This window comes from Bos javanicus, chromosome 17 (assembly GCF_032452875.1).
Source record: "Bos javanicus breed banteng chromosome 17, ARS-OSU_banteng_1.0, whole genome shotgun sequence".
NCBI lineage: Eukaryota > Metazoa > Chordata > Mammalia > Artiodactyla > Bovidae > Bos > Bos javanicus.
This window is the reverse complement of record NC_083884.1, coordinates 53,327,430-53,342,155: the sequence shown is the minus strand read 5'-3', so window position 1 is coordinate 53,342,155 and position 14,726 is coordinate 53,327,430. Positions and strand designations below refer to the sequence as shown.

The 14,726-nt window shown below is 39.6% G+C and overlaps 1 protein-coding gene and 1 non-coding gene across 2 annotated transcripts; both read left to right on the top strand.

Annotated features, from left to right (window-relative positions):
- The first annotated feature begins 1,063 nt into the window (after window positions 1-1,063).
- On the top strand, window positions 1,064-13,934 carry DENR (density regulated re-initiation and release factor). The gene is made up of 8 exons (XM_061384687.1): window positions 1,064-1,186; window positions 1,987-2,100; window positions 5,710-5,729; window positions 6,412-6,496; window positions 8,360-8,443; window positions 11,245-11,361; window positions 12,095-12,234; window positions 12,342-13,934. Exons 2-8 carry the CDS (start codon window positions 1,995-1,997, stop codon window positions 12,384-12,386), a joined length of 597 nt encoding a protein of 198 aa, XP_061240671.1. The 5' UTR covers window positions 1,064-1,186; window positions 1,987-1,994; the 3' UTR covers window positions 12,387-13,934.
- Window positions 10,151-10,281, top strand: LOC133229282 (small nucleolar RNA SNORA70). Its single transcript, XR_009730517.1, has one exon. It is a non-coding gene; the product is annotated as a small nucleolar RNA SNORA70 (small nucleolar RNA).
- Window positions 13,935-14,726: the final 792 nt, after the last annotated feature.

Here is a 14,726-nt window from a genome sequence, read left to right as displayed (position 1 = left end):
AGTACTCTTGCCTGGAAAATCCATGGACAGAGGAGCCTGGTAGGCTGCAGTCCATGGTGCCACTGAGGGTCGGACACGACTGAGCGATTTCACTTTCACTTTTCACTTTCATTCATTGGAGAAGGAAATGGCAACCCACTCCAGTATTCTTGCCTGGAGAATCCCAGGGACAGGGAAGCCTGGTGGGCTTCCGTCTCTGGGGTCGCACAGAGTCGGACACGACTGAAGCGACTTAGCAGCAGCAGACTACTGCATCTGCTCATACACAGAAAAATCACTTAATTTCTTTACTTGACATACCTGATTTTCTTTAATTAACAATAATCTTTTGATTTTCAGACTACCTGCTCCTTGCTGCAAAATACCTATATATCCTGGCTTCTGCCCTCCCCAGAACAGTTCTCTCAGGGTTAATTTGAGATGCTGCCTCCTAGGCTTGAAGCCCTAAAATTCCAGCCAAGTAAAACCTAACTCTCAATCTTGAGGTTGTGAATAATTTTTTAGTCTACAGTGATGTGGAGAGTTTAATTCCAGTTTAAAACACATATAAGGATCAGTAAACACCAGGAAGCTGTGAAAATAGTTGTTAGGTTGGTGAGATTGCAGTGCAATGAGAAAAATGGAATAGCATTGACACTGTCTTTTTAAAAAGAATTCCGCCAATATAGGGTAGGGTGTTGAAATTAAACCAAACGCCTTTTCCAGTTGCAATCTCCCCGCGGAGGAATGACATCCAATAGGCTGGACGTCAGTCAGGACTGAAGGATGCACTCCAGACCCCAGGGCCACGGCCACGTCCCCGCCTCAGCAGTAAGCAGGAAGGAGTAAGCAGTAAGCAGTCTTCGCTTTCCAAAGAGCGCCCCCTTCCGCGCCGCGACCGCGGACCACCCACCCTCTCCCACAGGTAACGAGCACCGCCTACTGGCTGTCAGCCTCTAGGCTGCTTGGCCCCGCCCCTGAGCGAAATGCGCATGCTCTCCAATTCCTCCCCGCCCCAGCCTTCAGGCTTCTCGCGACAGCCGCCCGGCGGCCACTGAATCTCGCGATAAAGGCTTATTGTCTCGCGGGACCGCCGCTGGTAGACGCGCTCTCGGGCGGCTCTGGCTGGGGAAGAGGAATCGCATGTGTCGCTTCAGCTGGCGGTAGTGGCGGGAGCGGAGGCGGCGGAGGCTGTGCGACCGCCTGGGTAATAACCCCTCGTGCCTCTCCCGTCTCGGAGAAGCTTGTAGAGAGCGTGGGGAAGCTGAGGTGCTGTCCGGCGGAAGGGGGCCGGGCCGGGCGTCTCCACACCCCCGCCCACATGGGCCGCTCTGGTGTCCCCGGGGTTGCCCCCTTCGCTTCAGGTCGCGCCCTCACACCTGACTGCTCTTGTCGCTTTAGTCCGCTTACATTCTGCTCCTTTCTGGTCCTTTCGCCCGTATTCTATCTCCTCAGACTCTGGTCTCCCCGCCCTCTCTCACTTCCATCCCCTCTCCCGACTCTAAAGCGTCCCTTTCTTGGCATCCAGCCGCCCCCACACCCGGCACTCTGGGCGCCTCCGGCGACCCACCTCTTCTTCACCCCCTCTTCGTAGGTTTTTCCAGCCTCTTCAGCTGCTTCTTGGCCTTTCTCTGTTGTTATACTTTGCATCCCTTCCGAATCACCCCCAAACCTTTTGCCTTGTCTCCACCGAGGTCACTATCCCCATCCTTTTTTTCCCATTGCTGCTTCTTCCACCGGTGCCCCCCGCCCCCCTCCGCTGCGTTGTCATGGTCCATTTGCTATGAATCTCAGTGTTGTCGCTCGCTTTCCTGTAGACCTGGAAAATGGTGTGCCCAGAATTACTCATATTTTATGAATCCAGCTTCTTACCTTTCATTCAGCAGAGAATTAAAACAGATTTGGGGTGGGGGGATTTCTAGTGGAAGACAAGGCTACACCTGAACAGTGTTTCTCTCAGGGCCTTGGTCCCAAATAGTAAAGCTGTGTTACTTTCTTTTCTGACAGGTTTTGAAATGGCTGCTGACATTTCTGAATCCGGTGGGCATGATTGCAGAGGAGACCAGAGGAGCAACACCAAGTTAGATGCAGATTACCCACTTCGAGTCCTTTACTGTGGAGGTAAGTGTTGGAAGGCAGAAAATGGCTTTCACTCACCGTATTTTTATACGTTATGATCAGTGGCTTCACATTTGGTCCAAGTAATTTTTTCATCTTTGTCATTTGGTGAGTCTTTACTTGGGAATTGGGGAAGAGGAGGCATGGATGAACAGATTTTCCCAACCTGTGGGATGTGGGTCTTGCTACTTGGCCTGGAGAAATTTTCAGTCCACTTGGAATAGACATGTGTAAATAGATTATTCCAGCCCAAAGTAACTTTCCAGTCTGGCTGTTAAAATTGGGCTTCTTGTAAGATAATTGACTCTTAAGGGATGACTGGATGAGGGAGTGGGAAAGTGCATCCTAGATCAAGTGAATAGTTGTGTAAGGAAAGCTTGTCTGTGGAGAAATAAGGAGTTTTGTATGAGTATAGTGTGTAGTGTAGAAATAGTGTAATAATAAGTGGAAGATGATGAGGCTGGAATGATGGGCAGTAGGACAGTTGTGGGAAAGTGTCCTTGGTCTGATTAATAAAATGTGGATCAGGGTTTTTTTTCCCTTTGATTGTGTTTCCTCATTTTCAATTCAGAAATATTTGTTAATTGGAAATAACTAATTTTCCTAGCATCTTGGAAAGGTTCAGAAAAATTTGAAGACATACGACAGTAAAGTAAAGGGCAAGTAAATATTATCTTTTTTAGTAAATATTTTTGGCTACTTACTATGTGCCTAACTGTTTTGTGTGCTGGAAACTGAATAATGAATAAGTTAGGAGAAGTCATTGTTCTTGTGGACCTTACCTTCTGTGAATGTAATAGAGATTTCTTCTGGAATTTACTATAAAAGGAGAGGTGTTGTCACTGAGTTGAAAAATTGTATCAACTCATCATTTATTTACTATCTTTGATTAAGAAAATAAAATGAGTATAAAATATCCCAGAGAGTAGGCAGGGGAACTTTATGTAAGGTTGACTTTGGCATCATGGACCAGGGTTTGCATCCTTACCTTGGGCATTACCAGCTGCTCCTGCTTTATTCTAGCTCTGTGACCTTGGGCAAGTTACCTGATTTCACTAAGGGTTAGAGATCTGTTTCTTAAGGTCTGTAAAATAAAGATGGTGATTACATCTGAAGTCAGATAATTCCTATAAAGCTGGTTCAGCAATGAATTCAAGAACATGATACAGTAAGTGCTCTTATTAAAAAAGTATACTGGTTTAGTTTATTCATCCTTGCTTGTCAGATGTAGTTACGAGTTACTGTTCTTTGTATCCTAATTCATTGAATCTAAGTCTCCATATGTTATAAGAGGCACCATTATTTTAGGTTCCACTGAGAAAGAAAAATATGTTAAGATTGACATGCCATAATTATGGGATACATCCCTATAAAAGTGAAAAGAAGAAAGAATTAATGAAATACAGTATGTGAAAGCTATCCTCTTCAATTGCTTATGTCACTCCAGAGATGGCTTTGAATAACCACACTAAGTATGCATCTAACCCAGTGATATTTCACCAGTAGTCACCAGAGGTCCCTAACCTTTTTGAGAAAGGTTTATTTTTATTTCCCTAGTTTGTATTGATACTCCAGGCACTAGGATGGAGACAAGATTACCTTTTCATCAAGGAGTTTAAGGTCTGGTTGTAGGAGAAGGACTTAGGTAATATTCAATGCTAAATTAAAAAGACCAGAGCTATGAATTAGGATTTTAGGAAAAGGAGGGATCTTTGTTCGAAGGGAAGCTGGGAAAGTGAAGTGAGAAACCTTACGTAATAGGTAGAATTTGCAAGGAAAGGTGGAGGAATTCACAAAAACAGTATGGGGGCAAGGTTTAATGTGGTATTTTAGGGTAGGGGGGAAAAAAGGAGCTAATTGGTGCAGAATGCTGGTTGAAATATAGTGAGAAACAAGGGTATGTGGATGGGGTCATTTCCAGGGAGACATTTGTCTGCAGGACTGAGACTTCAGAATCTGAAGTCAGTCTGAGTTTGAATCCTGGTGTAGCCAGGATTGGCCAAGCCAGGCCAGTGACCTTGACCAGTTCCTCATCCAGAAAATGGATAACAGAGCCTACCTCAGCAGGCTGTTGAAAAGAATAAATAAAATAATGCTTCCAAAGGCCCCATCTCCTAATAGCACCACATTGTGAATTTTGAGGGGACACAAACATGAAGGCCATAGCAGAAGGTTTCATGGATGATGGACTTTGTTCTTCGTATCTCATCAGCAAGTACATAAGGTCAGGTTGTTAGTGATATAAAGCTGGTGACTGCTCATTATTTTCATTGAAGAGCTATAGTTTACAAATAGTAAATCATCTGTGGAGGAAAATTGACTCAAATAATATGGAACTTGGAAGATTTGTCCAACTTTTTTCATCATATTAGAATTTTGCTGAACTGAATATTATTTGAAATGGTGTACAAAGTTTTATGGTTTTAGGGTTTGCAATAATGGTATTTAACCTGTAATTATATCCTGAAAGTGTGGCTGAATATCTGTTCCTACTAGTGATTGAACTTGAACTGTGAAGATCAGAGAGCTCTAGTTAAGCAGACAGAGCTTTAGTAGGAAACTCTAAACTGAAATAGATGGTGCATTTTATCGAATAGTTTCTGCCACATTACCACCTTTGTCATTGGATGAGCTATTTAACCTATTTCAGGGCTTCATCTATAAAAGACCGATAATGGGCTGGTACACTGCTGCATTGCCTTGATAGGTTCTGTGGTTTAATTAAGTAAACGAGCATGAGCTTCAGAAACAGACCAGGGTTCAAATCTTGTTCTAACCAGATGCAAACGAATTACTTGTTCTAAGTCTCATTTTTGTCAATCATAATAAACATGGTAATTCTTACTTATCGGGTTGTGATGATGAAACATGTGCCCAGTAGATGGTAATTGCTGTTACTAGTAATGGTGTACCACCCGTCCTCTCCCTCACAAGCCTCAAGGTGTTGGGCCCACTGTACCAGTCCATTCCTCACCTTAAAAATTAAGCAGTTGACCCAGTAATAGAGTCATAGTTAAAATTGAGAAACTTTGAGTCTTTTTTAATCCCTTAGCCTTTGCAGGCTTCTAGTGACAAGACTGAACCAACCTGTCTTTGAAGGAAGGAAATTCAGTTTCATGATCTTGTATAGCATAACATGAAAAGGAGAGGAAAACTGTATTGCAAAGAAATGGTAGCAGAAGTGCTACTGAAGTCTGTAAATGTGTTCGTATGAACGAAAATTAGCGGCTGTTTTAGTGAAGTTATCAAAAGAAATAACCAGCTCCATTTAAGCTTTGTTGCATGGGTAATTGTTCCCATCCTAGCTTAGTTTCCAACCCATTGAAGTGGTTGTGGTAAAACCGTAAGACATGCCAGATAGTATAGTTTGATGTTTTAGCAGCTGAAGGAGACATTGTTCTTTAGATCAAAAAAAGAAATCAAGATAGTATCTCTATTAACCATGTGGCATTAACCTCAAAAAAAGCACATGATGGGGGTAGTATTTGAAAAGTGGTATAGACAAGTTATAGGGAAAAATAGAAATGAAGCATTTTGTCAAATTAAAAATAAGTCCTGTGTGTGTGTACTTATTTATTTATATTTTCAAATCTTTTCTCTCCATCTCCCCAGTCTGTTCATTACCAACAGAGGTAAGTTCTTTTCAAATTCTTTTTTTCTTTTTTAACTTGAGGTCACTGATTTTATAGCTAGCTTGGGAACTTCATTTTGTTATTTTTCATTTTCTGTCATTTGCTGGCAGAGTTTCAACCTTTTATAGAGAACTTCGGTTTAGAATGATTTTATGGTCCTACAGATTGTTTTTTTTAGACTTTGAGTCATATGTGTGCATCTTTTGCACTTGGCTATACATAGTTTGGATTTTTGCACAGAACTCATGGTCAGCCAATAAAACAAGAGTAACCTTAAAGTCAAAGTTTAACATCCAAACAGAGAAGAGAAAGCATAAATTATGTGTAAGGCTTTCTGTTGATAAGCTTCTAAGTCAGGCTCTGTGGGCAGATCATACAAATGAGACGCCTATATGCCCGAAGCAAGAAATGCTTGTGGTTATTTTTGTCTGTTTCCTCCTTTTTCTAATTGCCCTTCTGTTTGTTGGAGAGGAAATAAATTGCTACAGTGAGGAGGTGTGTTTTAATTTTTAATTTCTTATGGGACATTTCCTGATTGAATACAGATTTTCTGTGGATGAGACATTAGGTGGGAGTAGTTGATTTTATCATTCTATAAATAGCAGGCACAGGGAATGATTTTTTAATGAAAATGATTAAAAATATACTGTTGTGACTCAGTTTGTTCTTTTCCCCCCTCCAGTACTGTGAATATATGCCTGATGTTGCTAAATGTAGACAATGGTTAGAGAAGAATTTTCCAAATGAGTTTGCAAAACTTACTGTAGGTATGAACATTTTTTTTTCTTTCATAAAAGCCTGTACACCTGAAACAGATGCATGTAGGGCATTATTTTAAAGATACAAAAGTCCTCTAGTAGGAACAGAATTGTATCACTCTATATATCTATGTCTATTGACTTTAAAACTGTTTTAAGGTCTTCGGTTAATTAAGATTTCTTACATAAAATCGCGGACCACTTCATGAGTCTAATCTGGATAGGATAGGTCAAAATATCAACTTTCTTATATAATGAAGAGTAAATGATTTAGGGACATATATTTTCACTCATTCGCTTAACAAATTATTTCTTGTATGCCTGCTATATGCTACATACTCTTAGATGCTGAGAATAAAGCAGTAAACAAAAGACCTGTTCTTTGGAAATTATAGGGGGAGAGACAAAATAAGTAAAACAAGACAAATGAAATAAATACATTAAATTATGATAATCAGGGAATAGAAAGATAAGAATTTTGGGGGAGAGAATTTGAAATCTTGAAAGATAAAAGATGGCATTTGAACAAAGACCTAAAATAAGTGAGGGAGAGAGTTCTTTGAATATCTGGGTGAAGAATTTTCCAGGCAGATAGCACACCCACTTAGTACATACAGCATATAAGGAGGCCTTTGGTTTTTTGTGTTTTTTTTGGTGGGAGGGTGGTCAGGGGCAGGTAGGAGATGAAGTCAGAGAAGTAACAAAGGACTGTGTCTTAAAGAGCGAGTCTCGGCTTTTCTGAGTGAGATGAGAAGCCTTTGGAGCAGTTTGGGCAGAAGAGTGATGATAAGGTGTGACTTTTGTTAAAACAGCATCTTTGGCTGCTATGTTGAAAATAGACTAAAGAGAGACTTCCCTGGTGGTCCAGTGGTTAAGACTGGGCTTCCAGAGCAGGGATGTAGGAGACTCGGATTCAATCCCTGGTCAAAGAACTAAGATCCCACATGCTGCGTGGCATGGCTAAAAAAAAAAAAAAGACTGAAGAGAGGCATAGGCAGCAAAGCAGGGAGATCAAGTAGGTGGCTCTTGCAGTGATTGGGTCAGGAGGATGACCACCTAGTCCAGGATGGTAGCAGTGGGGTGGTGAGAAGTGGTCAGATTCTGGACATGTTTTGAAGGTAGACCTGACAGGGTCTCCTGATGTGTTGCATGTGGGATGTGAGGAAAAGCCACAGAGCCAGCTGGACTTCTGACCAAAGCAACTAGAATGGAGTTGCTGTAGCCAAAGGTAAGGAAAACTGCAGAAGGACAGATTTCCTCAATTAGCAAATTGATAGCTTTTCGTACAACACTGGTAAAAATGAAGGCAGTAGCAGAAGAAGGGAAACCCTGGGCCAGAAACAGGGCTATCGAAGTATACCCAATGTTACCCTGCTATTTGCTGCTTTGATTTTCAGATAGTTTTCCATGAGGCACAACCCCTGAGACAACATGGTCCATCTGTGATTGGATAAGCACCCTCAAATCTGTTGTAACAGTCAGTCTACCTGGTGGGCCCTGACTTGCCTAAGATGTATCTTCATATTCAGGATCAGGCTTTCTGTTAAGAGAATCAGTATGCTTGATGCTAAACACTCCTGTGGAGTCTTAAGGGTTTTATGCTACTTTAATGTGGCTTATGTCACCATACACTTAAACCATAATGACTTCAGAATCAGGCCTGATAGGAGTCCAGGAATACAATCATTGACTTTATAAATGTTACACTCATTTGTTGGTAAAATACCTTATTTGTCTGTAAAGGTATTATCCTTCAATTAAAAAAAAAAAAAAAAAAATACCTTATTTGTGTATGAGGTTTCTCAGGGGTAATTTCTTAATGTTAGCATGAAGTGATGTCAGTGCTTATAAGGGTTTTGTTTTTACATCTAGAAAATTCACCCAAACAAGAAGCTGGAATTAGTGAGGGTCAAGGAACAGCAGGGGAAGAGGAAGAGAAGAAAAAACAAAAGAGAGGTGAGGCATGATTTGACTTATACAAACATACCGCTAGAAGAGGGCTGCCCAGAAAGCTCAGAATCTGCCTGCCGACGCAGGGGATGTGGGGTCAATCCCTGGGTCGAGAAGATCCCCTTGAGAAGGAAATTGCAACCCATCCCAGTATTCTTGCCTGGGAAATCCCATGGACAGAAGAGCCTGGCGGGCTACAGTCCGTGGGGTTGCCAAAGAGTTGGACATGACTTAGCAACTATACAACAACAACCACTAGAAGAAATAAGAAATGAAAGCATTCCCAAACTGAGGAACATCTTCCTGTTACTGCCTTCTATGTGAATACCATACAGAGGGGTACAGGATCGTTCTCAGGATGACTGGGTTTCCTATGATTTGGTCTCTATCAGTAAATTGGACCCAAGGAAACATGCTTCATTTGCCATGTATATACATAAAAAAAGCCAGCCGGCTTGTTTATGACTTAAAAACTTTGTTACCTTATAAAAATATCTTATGTATTCTATTTAATTAGAGTGAGGACATTTATAAAAGATTTTGTTCTCTCCTTATTACTGGCAGCTCAGTTGAATTTTTCTTTTCACAACTGATGAATATACTTGTCTACCTCTCCTCCTTCTAAAATGAATTTCTCGTGCCTTGTATCCTATCCCTGCCTGTTTCTTCCTCCTGAATTAATTCTCCCATGACTAAAATCAGCTTATAAATATTTTCTAGGACTTCTCATTAAAACAAAAAACATTCCCCCAAGAACTCGTGTCTCTCTTTGCCATATTCTCCTTCCCATTCCCTTCTTAGCTAGACTTCTTGCTAAGACTAGACTCAGCTATCCTCCTTTCAGTTCAGTCATTGAGCCTTCACTCCTCAGTCCATCCTTACTTGACTTTGATGCCATTGAAACTCCTCTGACAAGGGTCACAAATGGCTGGGTGGTTGCTCAGTGGTGAGAGAGCGTTTGAATACTCCTTTCTGAAGTGTTGTGCTTGCTCCCTCATTCTGCTTGCCTTTCTCCTCAGGCTTCTGTGCAGACTTCTCCCTTCTGTCCCTTTAAAAAATGGTGTTTCCCAGGACTCTGTGCACTTACCTTCTCATTCTGCATATCCTCCCTGGATGATTCTTCTGCATCCTTAACTTTTGCCCCCACTCTGCACTTAGAACTCCCAAATCTAGTCCTGGATCATGTCTCTAGACTAGAAATGTGCATAGTCCCATAGGCACTTCAAACACAGCACTTCACTTAAGTCCTGAATCTGCATCTTTTGTTTTGTTCACTTTGATTAATGACAGCACAGTTTATCCAATCATTTGAGCCAAAAACTTGAGACCCATCTTGGCTTCTTTCTTTTTGCCCCTTTCAATCCGTTCTGAATTCTGTGATTTCGTCTCCTTCCTCTGTTTATTCTGTACCTAGTGTCCATTGCTGTTGGTACTGCTTTATTTAGATTTTGATTAATTTCTGCCTGAACTAATGTAGAAGCCTCCTCAGTGGCCTCTCTCTCATTGCTCTTCACAGGCCCACCCTGCACACCGTATGATGATCTTGACAGACCATAAATCAGTGGTTTCACTCCTGCATAGTTACTTGTTTGCTGGGTTCTTTTCTTTGCAATATAACAGCTTGACGTACTAGTTCTTAAATGACTGGTATATAATCTTTGCCTATCTGGCTTTCTTTCCTACATATCATAAGCTTCCTTCAGACAAGTGTATTTGCAGCCAATTAAGCCAACCATGCTCTTTTCCCCATGGGGGCTCAGTGTGCAATGGTTGTGAACAGTACACTACCTCCTCTGTAGTGTATTCAGCTTGTGGCCTATATGAGTCGCCCTAAGGAGACAGCCCTTTCCAGTGGACACTCGCATCCGCCCTAAGGAGACCAATTGCCTATGGGACCACCCCAGTTTAGGCTCCAGACAGGTATGTGAAGTGCCTTTGGAAAGCCCCAGGACACAGTGGCCAGGGTCCACATTGGTCAAGTTGCTATGTCCATCCATACCAAGCTGCAGAATACGGAGCATGTGTTTGAAGCACTCTGTAGGGCTAAGCTCAAGTTCCCTGGATGCCAGATGATCCACATCACCAAGAATTGGGGATTTACTAAGTTTAATGTGGATGAGTTTGAAAACATGGAGGCAGAAAAGTGGCTTCTCCCAGATGGTTGTGGGGGCGAGTACAACCCTAACCGTGGCCCCCTGGACAAGTGGTGGGCCCTGCACTCAAGGGAGCCTTGGCACTGTCTTTTCCTTACTAGGCCAACCAATAAATCCTACTTTCCTAGTACACACACCAAAAGACAAAGCGTAGTTCTCAATTACAGCATCCTTTCTTGTCTGTTTCCTTTTTTATATCTCCACCAGCCCTTCTCCCTTCAAATGGACTTATTCTGCAGGCACTTAGATGCCACTTTCTCTGGGAAACTTTTTCTGTCCTCTGGAAGTAGAGTAGCCATTCCTCTGCAGAGCTTATGGTAGTGCTGTGTTCATGGATCCTATTTCAGTATATACCAGATTGCTGTAATTTAACCTGTTCTCTCCTTGCCCTGGACTGAGAGCCTCTGGAGGACAGGGACTGTGTTTTTGTTCTCTTCGTCTTTGTGTCCTCAGCCCTTAGTGCAGTGCACAGCACATACTACTTACTATGTATTGACTGAATGAATGCTCATGCATGTGTTTATGAATTTTGTACTAGAAAAAGAAACTTTAGAAATGAATATTTTATACCTTTTGAAAATCAGTATATTTAAAGATAGTATTCTCTATTTATGATAAAACAACTAATCCTGAACTGTTTCTTAATAAATAAAGGTGGAAGGGGTCAAATAAAACAGAAAAAGAAAACTGTACCACAAAAGGTTACGATAGCCAAAATTCCCAGAGCAAAGAAGAAATATGTAACAAGAGTGTGTGGCCTTGCAACTTTTGGTGAGTTCAAGCATAAGTATGTTTAAAATTTGTGAATTTTATTCATTAATTCATTTCATTCTCTCTTTTTAATCTATTATCATGAAAATTTTACAGTTCTGTTTTTTGCTAAGAAGGATACAAAATGAGATTTTGGACTTCTAACTATAGTCAAATTTAAAATTTTAAAAATCTTTTGCAGAGGTGACTGGTTTGACTTTTTCCATTCCAGAATTTCTGCTTGTGCACATGTTATCTAGAATGAGGGCTGGACAGGTTTCCCTGAGCAGGTCTACCAGCACTGCTTCACTTTGCCTCCCAGTCTCAGTAGCCAAACAGTTTCAAAATGACCTGTCCCCTCCGGATGACAGTAGCAGGGGAGGGAAGGTGGTTAGTGGTGGAGTGTCTTCCTTTGTAAAAAGGGATAACCACAAGAACTTCATTTACTTGGAAGTGTATATGTAATGTTGGAATTCATGTGTTCCTGGATTTTCTTTGGTCTTACTATATGAATCAGGAATAGTATGGATGATCTTATATTTATGTACTGAGGCTTTATCTGACCTTAAAAATATTACATTGTTCAGATGACTGCCTATGGGTAGTTTGTAATTACTGTTCTGAAAGGAACATGAAACCCATTAATATGATCTGTTTTATGAATTTAAAATGCAGATTACATTTCAAAATGGAAAAATATCTTTGACATATGATTCCAATTATAGTCTCACTGTTTCTTTTTTTAAAATAACAGAAATTGATCTTAAAGAAGCACAAAGATTTTTTGCTCAGAAATTCTCCTGTGGTGCCTCAGTAACAGGGGAGGATGAAATCATCATTCAGGGAGACTTTACAGATGATATTATTGATGTCATTCAGGAAAAATGGCCAGAGGTGAGTATTTGGAACCTGCGCATCTATAGAAGTAAATTACTAAAGCCGTTGCTTCCATGTTAGTTGCTAAGCACAGCTCATGAAATGTAATTATTTGTGTTTTATAGGTGGATGATGATAGCATTGAAGATCTTGGAGAAGTGAAGAAGTGATTTTGAAAATGTGTCTGTATTTAATGATCTGAACTGATTGTTGATGTGGCCAAAGGGAGAGAGGCCTTTTAAAAATATATATATTTATCCTACAGTAAAACTGTAGCCTACCCCTCGCCCTTTGAATTGTCACTGTTCTGTACGAGGCTGCTTGTTTTTGGGTGTTGTTTTTTTTTTTTTAATTGCCAAAGTCTAATAAATAGGAGAGACTGTCATGCTTATGCATGAGATAGAATTTAGTCAAATAAAAAATTTTGGTCGTTTGGTACTGACTTTTCTCTTTCTTTTTAACTTTATTTTTGGAAAAACTAGATTTTCTGTGGAAAGCTTTTCTGTTGATTATTTTAAAATAATCACAATTTAATCAAAAATGATTTTTTTTTTATCTGAGTGATATTTTAAAGATTTGAATTTGGCTTCATCACCAGTAATAACTCTCCTTGCTTATTTGGTGTGGTAGTTTTGAGATGCTTGAGTATCTCATGGATCTATGGTTGAATTTGCTTCATGGTCACCAACCAAGTTCACTTTGTGGGCATATTAACATATTGTTGGTAACAGTTGTTTAAGCTGTTGTGGAGATTATTTGGTAAAGTATATTAAAAGCCTTAAAACCATCTGCACTGTTTGACCCACTTCTTTGGCATTATCCTAAAGATATAATGTCTTGCTTAAAACTATGGATGAGGGTGTTCATCACAGTGCTACTCATAATATTTAAAAAATTGCAAATGATTATAAATGCACAGTTGGGAAATGGTTAAAGAAATAATGGTATATCATATGGTAGGATATTTGCATATATTTTAAAATACTTTCTAAGAATACTTGGAAAGGTGTTTGATAATGGTAAGTAGGAGGTCAGACACCCAAATCCATGTTATACATTATTTTCATCATCTTGAGTGGACAACCATTCAGAGAGCCTGAGTTCTTGTTCTGGCTGTAAATTTATGTGAGTGAAATTCTGCTAGTCATTTGAAAATAATATACACCATTGCTCAGTATAGTCTGGAAAGCAGCAATTGAAATGTGTTTTTCTCGGAAGAGAAGCAGTGACAATGAATCTTAATGAATATATTAAATGAATTTAAACTGTTTTTATAAAGGTCCTAAGTCTGGTGCTACAAATTGGAAAGAAGACTCAGTGGTATTTTAAGTTGCTGTCAACACCTTTAAGAAAGTTAGAACCCATTGTCTGTTGCCATGCAGAATACCATCTTGAATGAATGAGTGGGTTTTTGAGTAATTGAAACATTAGGAAGAATGTATAAATAAAGATGTAAATTAAGAAAATGAAATTCTGCATTAACTGTGAGTTTAGTTAAAATTATCTAATGAAGCAAATTTATCCATTAAGACCACTTGATATGTGTTATGTATGTATTTTGTTGGTGCTAGAAGATGTCTATGTGCTTGTATCAACACATGTGACTTCATGTAAAGATTCTTAATGTTCACAGTTATTGGCAAATGCAGTTTCAGTCCATTTATAGCCACAGTGGATGTTACTGCAGGAAAATGCAGGATTAAAACTGTCCTTGTGTATATGTGTGAATCTTTTTCTTTGACTTGAAATTTAAAATGCAACTATTTAATCTCTGATTAAAACCTATTGTTCACGGGGAATTCTGTGGCTGTCCAGTGGTTAGGACTCAGCATTTTCACAGCTGTGGCCTGGGTTCAATCCCTTGTCAGGGAACTAAGATCCCACAAGCCTCATGGCATGGCCACATACACACGCACACACACACACACACAAAATATATATATATATATATATATATATATATATATATATATATAGTTCAAGGACTGAGTTGAATTCATACATTCTGTATATACTTTTATTATGTAAATACTTTCACAATCTAGTATTTTTAGCAAAAAGAATACTTTAAACAGCTTTATAATATGTGTAAGAGATTTACAATGATTAAGCTGGCAACTTCAAATACAAATACAGTTTTGGTATGTAGTGTCTTATTTTTAAAAAACATCTGGCAATATATGGTTTTAAATTCCTTTTTAGTTGTTAAATAACATTAAGTCAGCTGTCACTTAGGTATAATCCATGGTAGCTTTCTCATTCTTAAAAATTAATAAATAACAATTTTTTAAAAACAGTTTATACCTTTTAGGTTCTGTTATTTACTTAAATGTCTTTACTTAGGAAATATGGTAGAGAAACTGGAATGAGTCTGTAGAGTTCATCAGTTTGAATTAATGTATAACTAGATGCTGTTTAATTCTTATATTTTCTCTTTAAAGATTTTTTACCTTAAAATACTAAGATTTTTGATTTGCAACTAGTCATAATAACCCTCTTAACCACATCCA